This window comes from Condylostylus longicornis, unplaced genomic scaffold (genome assembly GCF_029603195.1).
Source record: "Condylostylus longicornis isolate FDR11 unplaced genomic scaffold, ASM2960319v2 ptg000001l, whole genome shotgun sequence".
Classification (NCBI taxonomy): Eukaryota; Metazoa; Arthropoda; class Insecta; order Diptera; family Dolichopodidae; genus Condylostylus; species Condylostylus longicornis.
This window is the reverse complement of record NW_026577970.1, coordinates 6,954,304-6,972,809: the sequence shown is the minus strand read 5'-3', so window position 1 is coordinate 6,972,809 and position 18,506 is coordinate 6,954,304. Positions and strand designations below refer to the sequence as shown.

At 24.3% G+C, this 18,506-nt stretch overlaps 1 protein-coding gene across 1 annotated transcript in view; it reads left to right on the top strand.

The window, feature by feature from the left end:
- The window catches only part of LOC129608613 (apoptosis-stimulating of p53 protein 1), a 90,344-nt gene extending 73,022 nt beyond the window's left edge, over positions 1–17,322 (top strand). Inside the window, exons 6-7 of the mRNA XM_055520283.1 lie at positions 422–624; positions 15,880–17,322. Of these exons, the coding sequence (XP_055376258.1) occupies positions 422–624; positions 15,880–15,924 (248 nt within the window). The 3' untranslated portion in view covers positions 15,925–17,322. The remainder of the gene's footprint in view (positions 1–421; positions 625–15,879) is intronic.
- The last annotated feature ends 1,184 nt before the right edge of the window (positions 17,323–18,506 follow it).

Genomic DNA, 18,506 nt, shown 5'->3' with positions numbered 1-18,506 from the left:
ACATCCTATCTGGTTTTGAGGACCTAGGCCAAAATTTCCTGCATTTAAGTCTGTGCCAATAAGTTAGCTGAATTATTTAACCCATAGATTTTTCCATAAAAATGTCCAAATTGTTCGCTTTACCTTAAAGTTATCCGGATCAAATTTATTTTTCGCATTTTCATTTATATTCAAGCGATCAACTTCCGCTTTTCCTCTTTTCCTCTATTTTTTTTTTGTTTCCTTTTATATTATGCATCCTGAACAAATTATGATTGTATTTTTTATTTTTTGTGGTTTAAAAGAATAGGAAAAACATTTCCACTTTAAAGTTTCCATTCTCTCTTTATAAGTTTTATTTTTTTGTATGTATTTCCTTAAGGATATAAATAATTTTCTAAATATTTTATATAAAGGAAAAATTTTTCTTAATAATTTTCAGGTATTCAAGAGAAATTAGGAATATTAAATAGTGGAGAAGTATATGCAGTTTTTTCATATGAAGCTCAACAAACTGATGAACTTAGTTTTGTTGTAAATGATCGCCTAACAATATTAAGGAAAGGTGATGATGCTGAACGTGAATGGTGGTGGGCAAAAAATACAAATGGAACAGAAGGTTATGTTCCACGAAATTTATTAGGGGTAAGTTTTATTATGATTTTATTTTGATTTATTTATAGTACACGATTATTTTTATATTTTGATGCTTTCATATTTCTAATTAATGTCGTTAAAACTTAAAGTACAATACGATAAGAGTACAAAAACTAAATTTTTAATTTCAACACTCGAAATGACTTATTTAGAATTTATAATCTTTACGGCAAAGTTCTCAAAAATATTTATATTTGTTGTCATAATTAATTATGTAATTTCTTGTGTACCTGAGAATTCGATCCATTATTCCGTATAACAATAATTATTCTCCGCAAAGAAATTTATGGGAAAAAACAGTCATTATTCACTAACAAAAGCTATTTAAGAGTTTGATTTTGACAAAAAAAGTCGAAACTAATTGATCAAACAAATTTATTTTTGTAGAAAAAAATATTATAATACATTAATTTTCATCGAAACGAATTTCCCAATACGAGTGAACATTTTAACAAGTAAATGTAGTTATTCAAATTTTACTTAGTTCCTTGTATTCTGGTCGAAAGAAAACACTTAGTTTGTCAGGCAAAAATTATTTCTAATCGAAGATAAGGTGTTCTAAGAATTTTACAAATCTTTTCTTCAATATTAATCCATACTTCTCTAGAAGAAAACGAGCTGACACAGTTCATGTACTGTTGTGTAACGATGAATTAACTGAGAATGAAACTTTTCCAGGAGAACACTGATCCAACTGGGATCGAAACTGGATCAAGGCCTAAATTTTCCTAGCTCATCCTCCTATACCAATTTAATATCAAATCTTTAAAATCAATTGAGAAAAATAAAGTCAACAGTATTGTTTGCTTTCAAACTCTTTCTCACTCAAAAAAATATAAAATTTTCCTTGCAGTATATTAATTTAATTATAAGAAAATATAATAAATTTAAGAAATATTTTCTCCATAATAAACCATAGTTATTTAAGACTAAACTGGCTCTGAATTCAAAATTAAATTTGCAAAATAAATTTTTATACTTAGCCTTAAGAACAAAATATTAACCATACACTACAATAATATTGTTGTGAAAGTAAAGGAATAAAATTTTTTTTTGTCTTTATTTGTATTTTTATGTTATCCTTTTAATTTTCATTATGTGACTTGGAGAGAAGCGTAGGAAGGCAGAAGCCGATGAAGAGTTACTACTTTTTTAGTTTTTATTTAATATTCAAAACTTTCAACTTTATTGTTGCGGTTGATACGTTCTACTGTATTGTTAGTACGTGCCACCTATATTTTTTCTAATAATATTCATTGCCGCTTTGTTTCTACATTTCTTGCTTTGAATATTTTCATTTTCTGTTCTTTTCTGCCTTTTAGCTAAATTGTACATTTGAAAAACCTTGAAATCAGTAGAAAATAATATTATTTTGGCATTTTGTATTTTTTTTTCTTCATTTTGCGTATAGTTCAGTATAAACAAATGAACAAAAAAAAAATGAGCATCACATCAGGCTATGAATCGAAAACAGATGATTTCGTGTGCCTTTAAACATTTATAATTTTTTTCGTCTTATATCCTCTTTCTTATATTTTCTATTTCATTTCTAAAAAAAAGTTGAACATATGCTTTTTTCTTCATTTAAACGTTAATATAGATAGACTTGAGAAAAAAAAACACAATTGATTTCCTCTAGAAATTTGACTATCTATGTAAAATTGCATATAGACAAGAAGGTATGCCAAAATACTCGTATAATGAAAGATATTTTGTACATGTATATGTATGGGACTGTAATACGAGAGAAATTTAAGAAAAACATAATTTATAAAAATAATTTGGTATTCTCATATTGCCTTCTTTAAATTAATCTACACATACATACATGTAATATCGTTCTATAATAGTATAAATATTGTATAGTATAAGTAGGTAGCCTAAAAATATGTTAAAGGAAAATTTCATTTTGTCACGAAAATTTCATATTAAAACCATTAACTGACACACTTTTATCATTTCTCTTTTTGTTCTTTGTTCTTATTTTTATTGTTTGATTCCTTTGCGTTATCATAGTTAATGTTTACATTAAATTGAACATATATATATATATGAATTTGTAACTCATTCTCAATAGAATCTCATAATATTTTACCGCATTTATACGAGTATTATTGGTATTCGTAAGGTATATTAAAAAAAAATAATCTGATATGGTCAGAATATATTCGAACCCCTTGTCTGTTTTCTTAATGATTTTTAAAAATTTCTCTTTAATGAAATGTACTGACGAAATTAGAAATAATTCTAGTAGAAATATTTCAGATTTTAAGAGAATTAGGAAATTGTTATTCTAAATAACAATTGTTGTTCTAAACAACAAAGTTGGAATCGAGAAATCGGAGTCGAGGAGTCTTGATTTAAATCAGGGGATCAGATTCGAGAAGCCAGAATAAAAATCTAAGAAATGGAAAACAGAATCGAGAAATCAGAATCAAAATCGAAGAATCAGAGTCGAGGTTGCGGAATGAAAAACAGGGTCAAAATTATTCAACTTAAAATGTTTTTATTGCTATGAAATGAGAGTCGTAAACAAACTTATTATATAATATGAAATCGGGATCTGAGTCAGAATCACTAAATTTCGGAACTGATCGGAAAGTCCTATTGCCTATTGCCAGAATAGGAAATGAACAGCGTTGTAAACTGACAGATTTACAAGATTAAAAATAATTACCTAACATTTTTCTACTATTTAAAACTCAAGAAGAAAACTGCAATATTAAAACCATACTTCCTTTTCTGTATACAACACTATTAGTAAAAAATATGGGTTAAAAATATATTAATGAAAAAAAATTATAGATAGATAAGTAACTAATACTATTAAAGTAGTATGGGTGCTACAAACAAAAAAAAAAACTTCATTAATGAATTTAATTAAGTATACAATGTTGACATACACAATACGAAAACAGCATGTACATTATAAAGTAAACAAAGTTATATTAAATACGTGTTAGTTAGTTGGAAATACAAAATGGTATATGAAGTTACTTAAAAATTATAGTCATGTTTTCTATTTAATTTTTAATATCCTCTTTTTCTGTAAAAGAATTTTGTTTCTTACTATATTTGTTGTAATAGGAATTTAAAGATTGCTTGTAATCTTTAATTGATTTGAATTGATTATAATGAAATGATGATATAAGGGTCATTAATTAAAGATTATTTTCAAATTAATATAGAATGCATATAGCGTTTTGTTTTAAAGATTATAAATGGTGCGACTTTAATTTGAAGTAAAATTAAACTATTTTCATAATTATTTAATTAAGAAATTATGTAAAAGCTAAATTAATATTAAGTATTCTATATAGGGTAACAGGGCAATAGGGTAAATTCAACGATGTAAGAAACTGGTTCCTGTCTATCTATAATATCATGTACCAGCCCTACACTCCTCCCAGAAACGAAGTGGGATAGAAAAAAAATAATTTGTTTGCTGAAAAATCTATAGATAGTTGTTAAAAGGTCTTATAATCCCACAAGAAGTCGAATTAAAATGTTAAAATTTTCAATTTCATAGGCTTGTACAGGATATGACAGGGTTGTAGTAAAACAAAGCACCCCAAAACACACTCCTCTTGTTGAAAGTAGGATGATTGTTTTTAATACCTGAATGCAAACATATTTTCGATAACTGGCATAAATTTCCAATTCCGTTTGTAACGCTTAGAAATAATGGTCTGAGGCATAGACATAACTGTATATTTTTAATCAGAGTCGAATTCCTAACCAATTTAACCATATCTGTTCATCTGTCCATCGTCTGCCTTAAAACTTCAAAAATTATTAGTCAGAAACTTTTAATAATAGGAATTAAATTTCAGAAACTTTTTATAATAGGAATTTTTTTCCGTATAGTCCTTGAGGTTGTATGAATTTATGTGATAACTGCCACATATGTATGAAATAATACTATGCATATGAGAAAATAAGAACTCATTTGCAAAAGTGTGGTAATTACCATCCAACTCTTAAAATTACTCATTTGTACGTGTATCACAGAGTTAACACATTTCCTTACGCATTTAATAAATATTTTTATAGACCCAGAACAGATTGGATATCATTGATAGAAGAATGAATTTAAAAAATCTAAAAAATTCAAAGAATTTTTGTTCTCCACATTGAACTCGGACCAGTAACTGAGTGAGCCTTTCATTTCTGCATAAATTCTACACAAACTGAGAACCCCATCACCATATGTTTTTAACAAAACACATTTTTGTATTTTGTTTTATATAGGCTTACAGCTATTGCATATAAAAAACCTCACCATAAAATTTTCATTTAATTATTCTACTTTTGATTATAATCTTTGTGACATCTTAATATAAATTGACCATAAATCGCCCTGCTTACTTAATCAAATAATTTGAATGTTATTAAAAAAATTTTTTTTTACAAAATACAATTTTCAATTTTGTAAAACTTTTAATTTAATTAAGAAATCAAAAAATCTAAATCCCAGAATATTAATCTCATATAGGCGATCATATATTTATTATACTAGAAAAAGGATGTCAAATCTTAATATTGTTAACTAACATTTAATTCAAATTCTATACAATACAGTATTATGTTCCAATTAGCATTGTGCAATAGAACTAAACTTATGAAATCTAAATCTACACTTACACGTGTTTGTATATGCCGAACAAAAAATGTTTTATTTTTGTTTATTTGCATTGTTTGAGTAATTTTTACCTTGTATCCTTTTATTTCTGTCCTTTGTCCATGTTTAAATCAGCTTAATGCGTAAATTTAATTCAAAATACAAAAAGGATTGTTTGCGTATATATAATTTATATGGAAGTGAATGTAGGTATACTAGAATTGAATTATTTGATCCCTTTGTGCTCAAACAAAATATTTTCATAGAAATCTAGGTACAAGTAACATTTAATCGAAATTTATATTTATAATAAATAAATAATGAATGAGATTTTTTTGAATTACCTTAGCTTTCAAAAATAGGACCCTCGGTTAGAGTATGACGTCCCAATAATTTAGAATAGGATCTATATGTACACACATGGTAAAGAACCAACGTTTTCTCAAAATTTTAACTCAATTTTCACTCAATTTTCAGAAATTTTATAAATTTTTTTAGCCTTAATTTAAATTAATTTAAAATTCGAATTATCAACAAAGATTTGAACCAACCAAGATTCGAACCTATAATTGTAAATTATTCAATTCAAACTTTTGTATATTAGTAGCATATTATTTACTAAAATTGTTTACCAATTTAACAATTTTACCAAAAGAAATTTTTATGAATGAATTCAACCGATTTTTTTTTCTTTTCCATGGTTTATTCCAGTATTATTAGAGTATAACCTTTTCCTGCCTTATTAAAATATTATTCCAAAGAGAAAACAAATTAAATCCTTAAAAACCAAAAGATTTTTTTTTTCTCTTATTTTTTTACCAAAAAAAGGATTTAATTTACCAAATGGATACTTTTATTTTTTTCTTTTACTTTTTGCAAAATAACACCATATCCTTATTATACTTTTTATTTTCTATTTTATTTTTTTCCATACTACTAAATCAATCAATGCAAAAATTTTCTAATAATATATTTGTATATGTATGTATTATTGTAAATTATATATTACGTAAACATTTTACGTAAAATATTAATTCTATATTCCTTATTTACCAATCATACTCGTATCACCTTAATCATCAGAAAAAAAGGGCAAAACCAAAGAACAGAAAAGAAAAAAAAAAGGATATTCCGGATAAAAATCTTTGATAAATATCAAAAGTATATATGTACATATTTTCAATATGAAAAGTGAATGTATGCGTGTATCGTTTATTTGATTGGAATGTACTTTGAAATTTTTTTTTTTTTTGCTATTCTCTCTTATTGAGGGATCAATGTGTTATTTACCACTATATAAAAAATATCTCTAAGGATTTGTTCGCTCTCGCACTTTTTCAATATTTCGAACAAAATAACAATCAAAGAAAAAAAGGGTTAATAAACAAAAATAACAATGGAAGATATTAAACAGAATAAAAACAAGAAAATGAAAAGTGAATAAGAATAAAAAGGAAAAGGATCCCGTCTATTATTTAACAATTTACTCCTAATAAATTTTCTTTCTTTTATATTTCATTATTACATGTATATTTCATATCTTTGTCCCTTGATTCTCTATCTAGCCCCACGACCACTCTCATTTACAATTTAATGTACGCCTTAACCTTCTTTCCACTCCGCTATTTGAACCTATAAGCTTAATTCAACGAAACGTATACAATATGAGGACATTTTCGATTAAAAAACAAAAAACACAAAAAAAAGTACACCATTTTCTTTTTTATTAACCTTTTTAAATTTTGTTCTATTGTTCTTCTTCTCGTATTTTCTCTTCATATTGCTTAACTAAACCAAAAATAAAAAATGTAAGCAAAACAGAAAAATTGAAAATGAAAAAGAGAATTGTGTCCTTTTTTCAATAAAATGATTGTTGGCAAATCCTTTTTAATGATATTGTAAATCCTGAATATAGAGGAATACTAAACAATAAGATCACATACATTATAATATAAAATATTCGAATTTTCCGGATAAAAAATTGCCTACGCTTTTATATCTATCTATATAAAATAAAAGATGTGCGTGTGTGTGTGTGTAGGATGACAAAAACCAACCTTATAATCGACTTAAATGGATCCTTTATATATGTGATATTTATTGTTAAAAAATGAATTAAAAAAAAAAAAAAATAAAGAAAAACAAATAGAAATCACAGGTCATTAGACAGACCTGTTTATAAATTTTTTTTTTATTGTATAAATTTTTAAATTTTTAAAGTTTAACTAGCTATATGTAGAAACTTTTAATAATAAATCGATTTTCTGAATGTTGGAAAATAATTTAAAAATTTTGATATTTTAAAAATTTATTTTGAAAAAAATGAAGTGGTAAAATTGATTTGATCTTGCAATTACACTCAAAATGCTAAAAATTATATTCTAATTAATATTTTTTACTCAAAATTCATAGCATTTTAACTTAGCACGTTATCTACGATAAAATCGGTGGTATTAGGACATGGAATAACAATTATTTTCTGTTATGTGACCCTAATACGGAATAAAATTTTAATAATAAAATTTTTAAATAAAAATGTTAATTTTGAAATTTTTTTTTTTTGGTTAGAATCCCATATTGGCGAACGCATTAAAATATAAAATAGTAATCAGAAATGAATCTAAATTTTTGTATCCCGTCTCTATCACCCTTCTTTTTATAGATGAGAATATAGTTTCGCTAACATTCTATTAGACAATACAATTCTATTGGACGTATTCATAAGTGGTGTTATTGATATCATGGACCCATTTTTGATACTCTTAAATGTTACTGATATAGATTACATTAATTCCTGTATTGTTTTTCATTATGCTATCTATTAGATATTTGGTCAACAACTATTCCTCTTAAATTGAAAAATTTAATAATTGGCATATTAACTGATATGCTGTAACCAGTCTCACTTTGGAATTGGTTGAATTTTTTATTTGTTGAATTTTTCATTTTTCAATTTCATCTCACACCGAATAGTTAAAAGCAAGAAATTCGTTACGCCATCGTTTACAATTTCTTTAAAAGGGCAGCAAGTTTGTCTTTTATTCCCCATGCAATTGTCAAAATTGTTTGCTTCATATTCTTTGCGGTTTCTTCTTTTCATGTTTGTCAATTAATTTAACCAACATAATTGATAGTTGTATTTTCAAAGTATGGTTCACTTGCGTTATTTAAATGTTTTTTTACCAATATAGTAAGCATATAGTATAATATTATAATAGTAAGTATAACATATACTTACTATTAGTGTATAATCTTAGAATACTCGTATAGTATGCATCTATATCTATAGCTCTTTTTAGTTCAATTAACTTCTATGGATTTATATTATTCTATGATTAAAAAAAATTTATTATATTTTCAATTAAATTTAAGGCTAATGAAATAGAGAAGTTTTTTAATTCTAAAATTTTATTAAAATCTAAAGAAAACGCAACAATTATGCTACCGATTTATAATTAGTTCCATGTGGCGAATAAAGTTATTCAAGAACACAATAATTGCTTCAACATAATCAATTTTCTTTAAGAAATCACCGCGTTAAATCATTTTAGTATTAGAAAAATGAAAGAATTAATAAATTAAAATTGATTTTCTGCTTCACTGACTCCTAACAGATATTTTTTAATATTAATAAATATTTTATATTGAAAAATTTGAAATAGGACTTTATTGTGATTTTTAATAATTATTTATAGAATATTTTATTGTAGGGATTACTCAATAATTTCTACTATTTTTGTCACTTGCTATGAATTACTTCATACCTATTGCCTTTCCTACATGAATCATGCTAGAACACAATTTCTACATAAATTAGTTATTTCAAAGATTTGAAGAAATTTAACAAACATTTTTATTTATATATAAAATTTTGCTATTATTATTGCATACTTTTAGGGATTTCGAGTTACTTAAACAAAACTATTTTTATAGCAAAAAATTTCAATAACTGCGAATTTCTTTTCATAAAATTTTTAATTTTCCCAATTTCTAAAAATGATAAAAGTAATCAAAGATCTTATTTTAATCAGAAGAGTTCTTACATCAATTTTACACACTTCATTTCTTTTTCTTTATATCATTCTGGTTTTTATAGCACTGAACTAAACACGCTTTTTATCTAAATCTTGATTAACCTATTCTTTTAAAATACAAAACTTTTATAAATTAACAAACAAATACGCAAATAAAAAAAAAAATTTCAGTGTTATTATCTGTCTTGTAAATTCGCACGAGGATTAGCATGACTGAATAAATAGCCTTGGGTTAGTAATTTTGACCTATCCTTTAATAATCCTTTTTTATATTTTCTTTTATACTTTTTATTTGTGAGCTTTCAAAATGTATAAATAAAAAAATGTTTTGAATGTGGTTACGTGTTTTAATTTACGTGCGTATGTAACTGTGTAAAACACGCTTAACTATAGATATATTTAGAAGTATGGATTCATACCAAGACTGTATTTTGTAAAGGTAATAAATTTATCTTGGGAAAATATATTGGGTAAAAATTACTTTAGCTTTAGGGTACGTATTCAATCTAATATAAAGGGGTTAATTTCTTGTTTGATGTTTTGTTTTTTTGTTTTCGTTGTGTATGTTTGTTTGTCAGATGCGATTGGTTAAAAAAAAGAATATAGAAAACATAGAAAGAAAAAGAGAAATTAGCAAAAAAAAAAAATTGTTTTTTTGGTCTTTGTTTGTATTTTGTTTTACGTTTTTAATTTGACATTGAATTTGAAAAAGAATTTTTAAATTGCCAATATTTAGGCGACTGTTTCTAATATAAAATTTGTTTAAATTTGTTTAAACATTATGAATACCTAAGGTGATGTCACAGTGAAAGTTACTAAAAAATTTTTACAATGCAATTTAACTAACCCGTTGGCGCCTGTCTGTTTAAGAAAGTTACTAATTTATCATAAATCTCATACATGTTTAATTTTTTTTTCAATTCCTTTGCATTCCATAATTTGATATTTTGATTTGATGACAGAGAAAAATAACAAAATTATTAAAAATCATATTTTGAACACAAGAATACATTTACGATCAAATAACAAAAAATTCTAAATTCTATTCAAGTAAACAGAAATAAAACTTTTTAACAGTCCAGACCCAAATTTAGTTTCATTAATGTACTCGATCTAAACCCTCGACATTAAAAATTAATTGAAAAGCTACTCGAAATTTTTCATTTCCATTTGAAATTTTCGGGATTCTATTCAAGCTTTGCTTTTAGAATTAAGTTTTATTAAGTAAAAAGTTAGACAGACTAAATGACCTTCTGTTCTCTAAATTTTAACAAATTAAAATTAAATTTTGAAGTGTCAATTCCTGTAATGGATTCCATTTATAAATTGGACAAAGCAGTAAAATGATAAAAGTGAAAACAAAATCGCAAACTCGTACATATTTTCCCCCGCATCGTCTCCCACCAATACTTTTAATAAAAAAGATAAACTTTTACTTTTATCATTTCATTTTTATAAAGGTAATTTTGTAACAGGAAAATCAAAAAGGAAATTGGAAAATTTTCTTTATTTTTCTTTGTCGTTTTCCTTTAGAATTTAAAGAAAGTGAAAGAAGAAAAAATATTTTTTTTTTGGAAATTTTTTTTTCTATTATTTTTGCATTATTGAAATTTATGATTTTAAAAATAATTATTTCTAGTTTGCTTTCTTTCCTTATCAATTTTCTAAAATTTTCTTTTCTTACTTTTTAATAAAAATGTTTGGTTTTTGTTTTTTATAAAAAAGTGTAATCATAACTTGTAATTACGTAAGAACATTTTTTATTTTTCATTCTTGAAGGTGAAATTTTTATTCAAAATTTAAAAATATTTTGAATATTCTAATGAATTTCAGGAAGAGTTCGTAGAATCGTAGATAACAGTTAATTATTGTTAACTAGTTGAATTTAAGAAAGCAATATTTTAGTAACTAATTGTTATAAAATATTAAAATCGAATGCCATCCAATTAAAATTTAGTAAATTTCATTCTTTTTGCTCCGCTGTGAGGAAATGGGAGAAAAATTAAAGAAAAGCAATAGCTATAACTACTTAAAAAATTGAAATGAAATTATTAATGAAATTAATTGATTGCATACTTTTATGGAACTATTGTTAATTAGGAGTGTTACAGTTGCTAATTTTGATAATGTTGTAAGAAAAGTATACTTTAAGATTAAGAATAATACATTTAGAAAGGGATATATGTATCAGAGACAATTACTTAAATTTATTAGAAATAAATAGCATTAGTATTATAGCCAAATGTCACCCCTGTTTATTATCAAAACGCGATTAAATTCACAAAATTTTTTGACAACAAAAATCTCCATGTACTTTTGCACGTACTCGAACTAGGAAACTCGCCTAATAGAAACTTTCTTAAAATCACGTAATTCTCGATATCAAAATATCTAATTTCATTGAATTTCGCTCGCTTAAAATCACAAAATTAAAATTTGGGCAAAAAAAAATCCAAAGGAACAATTCTTAATACATAATTAAAAAAAAAATGTAAATATTTTTTTTATGACATCTGTTGGCAATATTCTTAACAAAACTATTAAATGTGAACTTCTTATTTTTTATTCCAAAATGTTATTTCTAAATTTTATTCTAAAATGTACTTGTCAATTGAGATTTATAATTATCATTGTTTTCAATTGTTCTCTCTATCAGCTATTCTTTTCAGAAACGAATTTTAGAAACGTTTTCAGCTATTTTCACAGTAAAAATATTTTATAAGCTCGCTTAATTTCACAAATTTTTCTATGTGATATTAAGCGTGTTCGACTGTATTGTATAATAAAATTAAAAATTCAATATAAATGATAAAATCACGATATTCTTGATTTTCCCAAAAAAAATTCTATTATTCAAATCATCTTCGATAAATTCACATAATATTTATGAATTATTTCGGGTACCTTATAAAATGGATTAAACAGCCCGTAAACTTATTTAAATTTAATTAAAACTAAATAATTGAAAGCAAGTAATCCAGCAGATAGCATTACCTTCCAGTCTCCAAAAGCTTTAATAAAATAATGAATTAAATATAATAATTATTCTTAAATACAAGCATAATGTTTAATTTATAATCCATTTTTGCAATAAATTTTATTTTATTAAATTAATAAATGAAATTTTCATTTAAACAATATTATTAATCACCTTTGAGACAGCGATCTACTAAATAGGCTGCTCTAATTCTTGCCTACTTTTTTAATTTAATTAAGAGAAAACAAAACTAGCTATTTAATCAATTTTAAAGAGTATGAAAAAAAAATACTGTCACAAGCTTATTACAGTAAAAATCAAAATTAAATTAGCGTAAAAGTAAAAGTATGAGTTATTTACCCCTAAATAAATTATTGCATATTTATCATCACTTTTGTGATTTTAAGCTCATAAATTATAATCGGATTATATGTATGTGTACATAATATACTCGTAATTATAAGGTTAAAAAAAAACAATATGAAATTAATCAACCATATCAGTTACCAAATGTAGCAGAATTAATCTACTTATTTTAATTGCTATTCAAATTAATTACATTCATGGTATATTTATTTTTGGAAACCACTTGACTCCGGTTTTAAATGTACTTTAACTGTTTTTAACACTTTTTCAATAATTGTTCAATTGCCAATAGAATTTCCTAAAATTTTTTTACAATTTATAAATAAAAATTTTGGGGAGGCTTTATTATTTCCATATTGATTATGTTAAAATGGTAGGAAATACTTGCTTTATGACGTAATAATGACGAATTTTCAAATAATTTCAATCACAGAATAAATGAGTTCATAATTGTCTTAAAAGAAGGCATTTAGAAGTGTCCAATATTAATATTTAGCAGTATATGAAATAAAGATTTATTTCTAAAAATTCTATTCAAAAATAATTTTTATAATTAAAAATTTAACTTATATTCCCTAAATGTGAGTAAAGGTAATTAACAAAGAGTATGCCATTACATTCAAAATTTTGAATACTTTAATTTTGTTGCCCGGTTTATGAACCCCTTCTATACCTCGCAATTTGTGCGTTTATTTAAAAAAATGTTCATTTACTAAGTCATTTACTGTAGTTTAAATTTAGTTATAGAAAATCGATCCATATAAGGTTACAAGTTTTATATTTTTATAATTGGAATAACTATCACCGAAACCTTGGAAATTATTTATTGGCGGGAACAAACTTTCTAAAAATCACAAAATCTTTTCATTCCAAAATTTCCACATAACATTCGGCAAAATTTCTCATATTTTTTTTATTGAATCTTTTTGTAGAAACTTCTGAAGCCAAGTATGATTCCAATGCTAAATATATTGGTCGTTGCAATTATAACCGTATTGTTCCTTATCACAAAATGTTAATAACATCAATTCTTTTAATATTTCTGTACCGTGTTCTGTGATCTGTTCAGAAACTTATTTACTACTTTTTAGTAATAGTACTCTACTACAATCGCATTTTAAAACTATCACATAATTTGAACCCACTGCATAATATTTTAAAAACTCAATACTGTTATACAAGTTATTACAAACTCTTATAAACAATCATATTTAATATCATAATTTTCTCTTTTTCATTAAAAAACCCAAAAAAATGTAATGACACCAAAGTAAGGTATTAAATTTTTACAACATTCACTTTAATTATAATTGAACCTTTATTATATAAAATTTAATATCCACAAAGATTTTTTCGTGATTACACTTACAATAATAGTTGCCACAACACTGTTGTTAATGTTAACTGTCCTGATGTCAAAAGAATATTATCGAGAATATTTTTTTCTTTTATGGCATAAAGAGTATCATTTAAATTTTCAACAGAACAAAGGAGCAAACAAAATTACTTTATAAAATTTTTAACTATACAATTTACATTAATAGCATGGATGCATCGACCACAAAAAAATTCCTTATTAAAGTTTTCTTTCCCCATTTAAATTATTGTAATAAATTCAAAAAGGATAAAATAAATAATGTCTATTCATGGAAAATATAAAGTTGATATCCTTTTTAAATTTAAATTTTAATATTATTTTTAAAATTAAAAAAAAAAAATAAGAAGTTTTATACATATTAAATTTCATTCTCTCTCTTTTTCTCTTTTAACAAAAATTATTTTTTTTTTTTAAATATTGGTTAAATCTCATTACTTAGGTAACTGGATTTTATAAATAAATTAAAAGTTTGGATAAAATATTATTATTCTCAAGGATATTATAAAAACAAAAAGAAACGAAAATCTCTTTAAATAAGAAACTTTGAGAATTTCATTAAAGAAGTTTAGTTATAATTTTTGTTTTGGAAACTGTATGGTAAAGGTTAATAAAGAACTAAATACAGATTTACGTTCGATTGTCTTCAAATATATAATTCCCAGCATATATAACTTTCATTGCATAAAAATAAAGGCCTAACCAACCTGAGGGATTGTAATTTTCTACCTCTTGTAGTTCCTATGAGGGATTTTGCTATAACTGCCTTCTGCCTTCATTTTTATCACCACGAACTCTCGAATACTAATTATGTCTGTTTTCATTCAGTCTTTTTCTTTATAATTGTTATTTGGAATTATATACTGTCTTCGGGTCGGTAATTTCACGTATACTCCCTTCATATCGATTGGGACAATGAAGTAAACAATGTTGTTGGGACAGTGTTTGAAAGAATCGACCTTGATTTCTCCCTCCTCCAAATTCAGAGTTTTAGGCTTTTCGATTTATATGGTTGTATCAATGCAAAGTCGCGTATCTCCGGGCTATTCATTTTTGCAACTGTGTGGAAAACTCGATTGTTAAATAGAACATTTGCTTAACTTACATAGAAACACCTGTTGTTTGTTTGTCCAAATGCCTGTTGTATGTTTTTCTAAATGATTGAAGAAAAACTTTTGGTATAAAATAATATTTGCAGTACTCTATTTTTCTCAATACCTCTTTAACCAAATCATGTAGCATGATGTATCATATACTAAATTGAAGGTCAGCTTACAAGGTTGCCTGCTGTCCTAAAATTTCAAAAAGCTCCAATTTTACATCACCTAGAAAATTAACATTTCTGTAATAATGAAAAATTAAAATTTCAAATTTTTCGAACTTTAAAATCATATGATTCCGAAATCTGAAATCTATGGTTTTCAAATCATATTAAATAATGCGACTGTCTTACACCGACAACGATTTATATACTTATAATTTCAAAAAGGGAAAAAATTTGTCATCAAACCTATTGAGCTGTGACATCAACATTTTCATATAAAAGTTTTGTCTACTCATGAGGACCTACACAATAGTATATAACAGTACACTTCGATACGAGGCACCATGTATATCATTTAAATTTACTTAACCTTTTCGACTCGACTGGTATACATATATGTACGAGTAAACTATTTAGCTATTCGAAAACCGGGTCGTTAAAGGGTTAACTTAGTGTTTTTTAAATTTCGAGTAAACAAATGCTCTGAATTTTGTTCATATGTCAAATGAATTTTTAATTTAAAAATTAAAGATTTTTTCAAATAAATTTTTTTTTTTTATATTTTTTATAACTTTATTAATAATTACTAATTTTTTCTATTTATAGCTTTATCCTCGGGTTCCACTTCAGACATCAAACTTCTCTGATTAGCGATTGTTTAAATTTTGGGTTAGAAAAAAATCTGGAAGAATAATAGGAAGACGTTATATTTCGAAATATATATAAAATTACAAAACAACAAAACAAATTATTTAAAACAAAAAAATAAAAACAGAAAAAAAAAAAATAAGGAAAAAATAGCACACAGAAGCAAAACATTCACTCACACACACACACACAAACATATTGATTTTTATTTTATTGTCTAATAATAATAATTAAATATTTTTTAATACTAATTATAATTTTGTTATTTATTTTTATTCATAAAATAATTTTAAACAGAATTAATTAGAAATGCGCGTTATAACAAAAAAACAAAATATATTTTTACAATATTTTAAAAAAAATTAAAATAATTTTATTTAATCACCATGTTTTTTATACAAAAAAAAATGTTAGAAATTTAAAATATTTTTGCAAATAAGTTCCAAGTCAAATTTAAAATTAAAATTTGGAGTTCTATGCATTTAAGCTATGAAAAAAAACATGTAAATAATTTTTTAAGATATTGTAAAATATGAGAAAATTAAAGAATGAATAAATATTTGAAAATAATTTTAGCATTCCTGTTAAAATTATATTTCAATATATAAAAAAAAATAATTAATAAAAATAAAGAGTTTATGCGATCCTTTTTAAATGAAGGACTTTAAATGTGACAGATTTGATTAGGTTACCGAAATTTTTTAAGCAAATTATCCATTTATATCAATTTTTAATGTCGAATTTAATATTTTATATGCTTAGCTCACTTATTTTAAAATTAGTGAGTGCTATTCCAATTAAATACTATAATTGTCATTTTAAAATAAAAAAAAATTGTTGTTTTAAATAAAATAATTTTTATATTAATTAAATACATTTTAAATACCCATTGGAGGAACCCGAAATTGCGGCCAGAATGGAAACTAATATAGTACTTCAAGTTTTAAACAAATTTTTTTAAATTCGACAAAAAAAAAAAAAATAAAAAAATTTCAATAAATTCTAATCAATTTTCTTTCACATTTTTCATCTTTCAAAAGGATTCCAAAAAATCCAACAGAAAAAAGCCTTTCAGAGAATAATCAACTCTTAACAAATTTCGTTAATTGTTACTGCAAATTTTCACTAATATACCAAACCTTAGGCTTTATTTGTCAATTTTCCTTCAAAACACCAGAGAAATGGACAATTTAAAACAAAAACAAACGATTCAGACACAAACACCTTAACAAAAGTGAATTTTTCACCCATACGTACCGTATGAATGCAGTAACAAAGAAACAAAATTGAAAATATGTAAAAAAAACAAACGACGCAATAAAATCAAAAATAAATAGGTATATAAAAAAAAATTAATTGAAAATAGAAAAATAAAATATAAAAATTGTAAAAAAACAAAAATAGTGCAACCAATAATTGTAAATTAAAATAAAAAAAGAAAATAAAATAAAACAAAAAAAAAAAGATACAAAATTGAAAATCTAAAAAAGTAAACCTTATGTATATGAAAAAGCAAAAATTTACATATAATTATTAAAATACATGTACATTTAATCATACACATACACACAAATATTTATAAATAAAATTAATTTTGTGTATAAAAAAAAAAAGAAATTTATGAAAATTAACATTATAGGAATTCAATAAAATTTTGGATATTATGAATGGGGTACAAAATAATTTTAAAATGATTAAAATGTAAATTAACTTATTTTTTTTTCTCAGTGTACCAATATTAAAACATATTTTAAAGTTATAGCAAGTATAATTGTTTTCAAAATCAATCAATCTTGGTACACTGAGAAAAAATTTGAGTTAAAAAAAATAAAATATTTTTGAGTTTCATTTGAGCTAAATTTTTTTTTTATATGCTTTAGAAAGGCATTAGTTTTTTTGTTATATCATGCGAACATGTTCTTGTTTCACAATAATATTCGGAATTTTTTGTTTTACGCAATTTAAAAATTATTTCAATGCTAGAATTTTACATTTCACTTATTAAACTCATAAAATATTTAGGTAAATATGTTTGTAATTGGAAACAAAATTTTAACACATTAGGAAATATTCACAAAATTAATTTCGCACAACCAAAATTATTATAGACAATATTTTCTGTGTCATTATACATAATTAAATTCTGTGTCGTGAGGTTAATTGCAACAACTAGATAACTCGAAAATTTTATATTTTTAGATAATTAATCTAGACGTTATAAAATCGAATGCTCTTTCATCTGCGATCAATATCTAAGTTTAAAAGTATTCTTAAATATCTGAAAATGATAATATCGAAACTAGATATCTTCATGATAAATTATTTTTTACTGCGAAATCTTTAAACCAATAATTGGGAGTTATCTATAGTTTGTAGCATTAAGCTCACGATGTAACTTCACTATTCAATTTTTAAAACCAGCTTCTCGTAATTTTCCTAAATATATTTTCATTAATTCAACATTATGGATTTTCCTATATTTAATAATATTTAAAAATATTACAAATGATTTGCATTTAATGCAATGATGAGTGCTAATTATAATTAGTACATAATTCATATTAAAAAAATTATTCACATTTAAG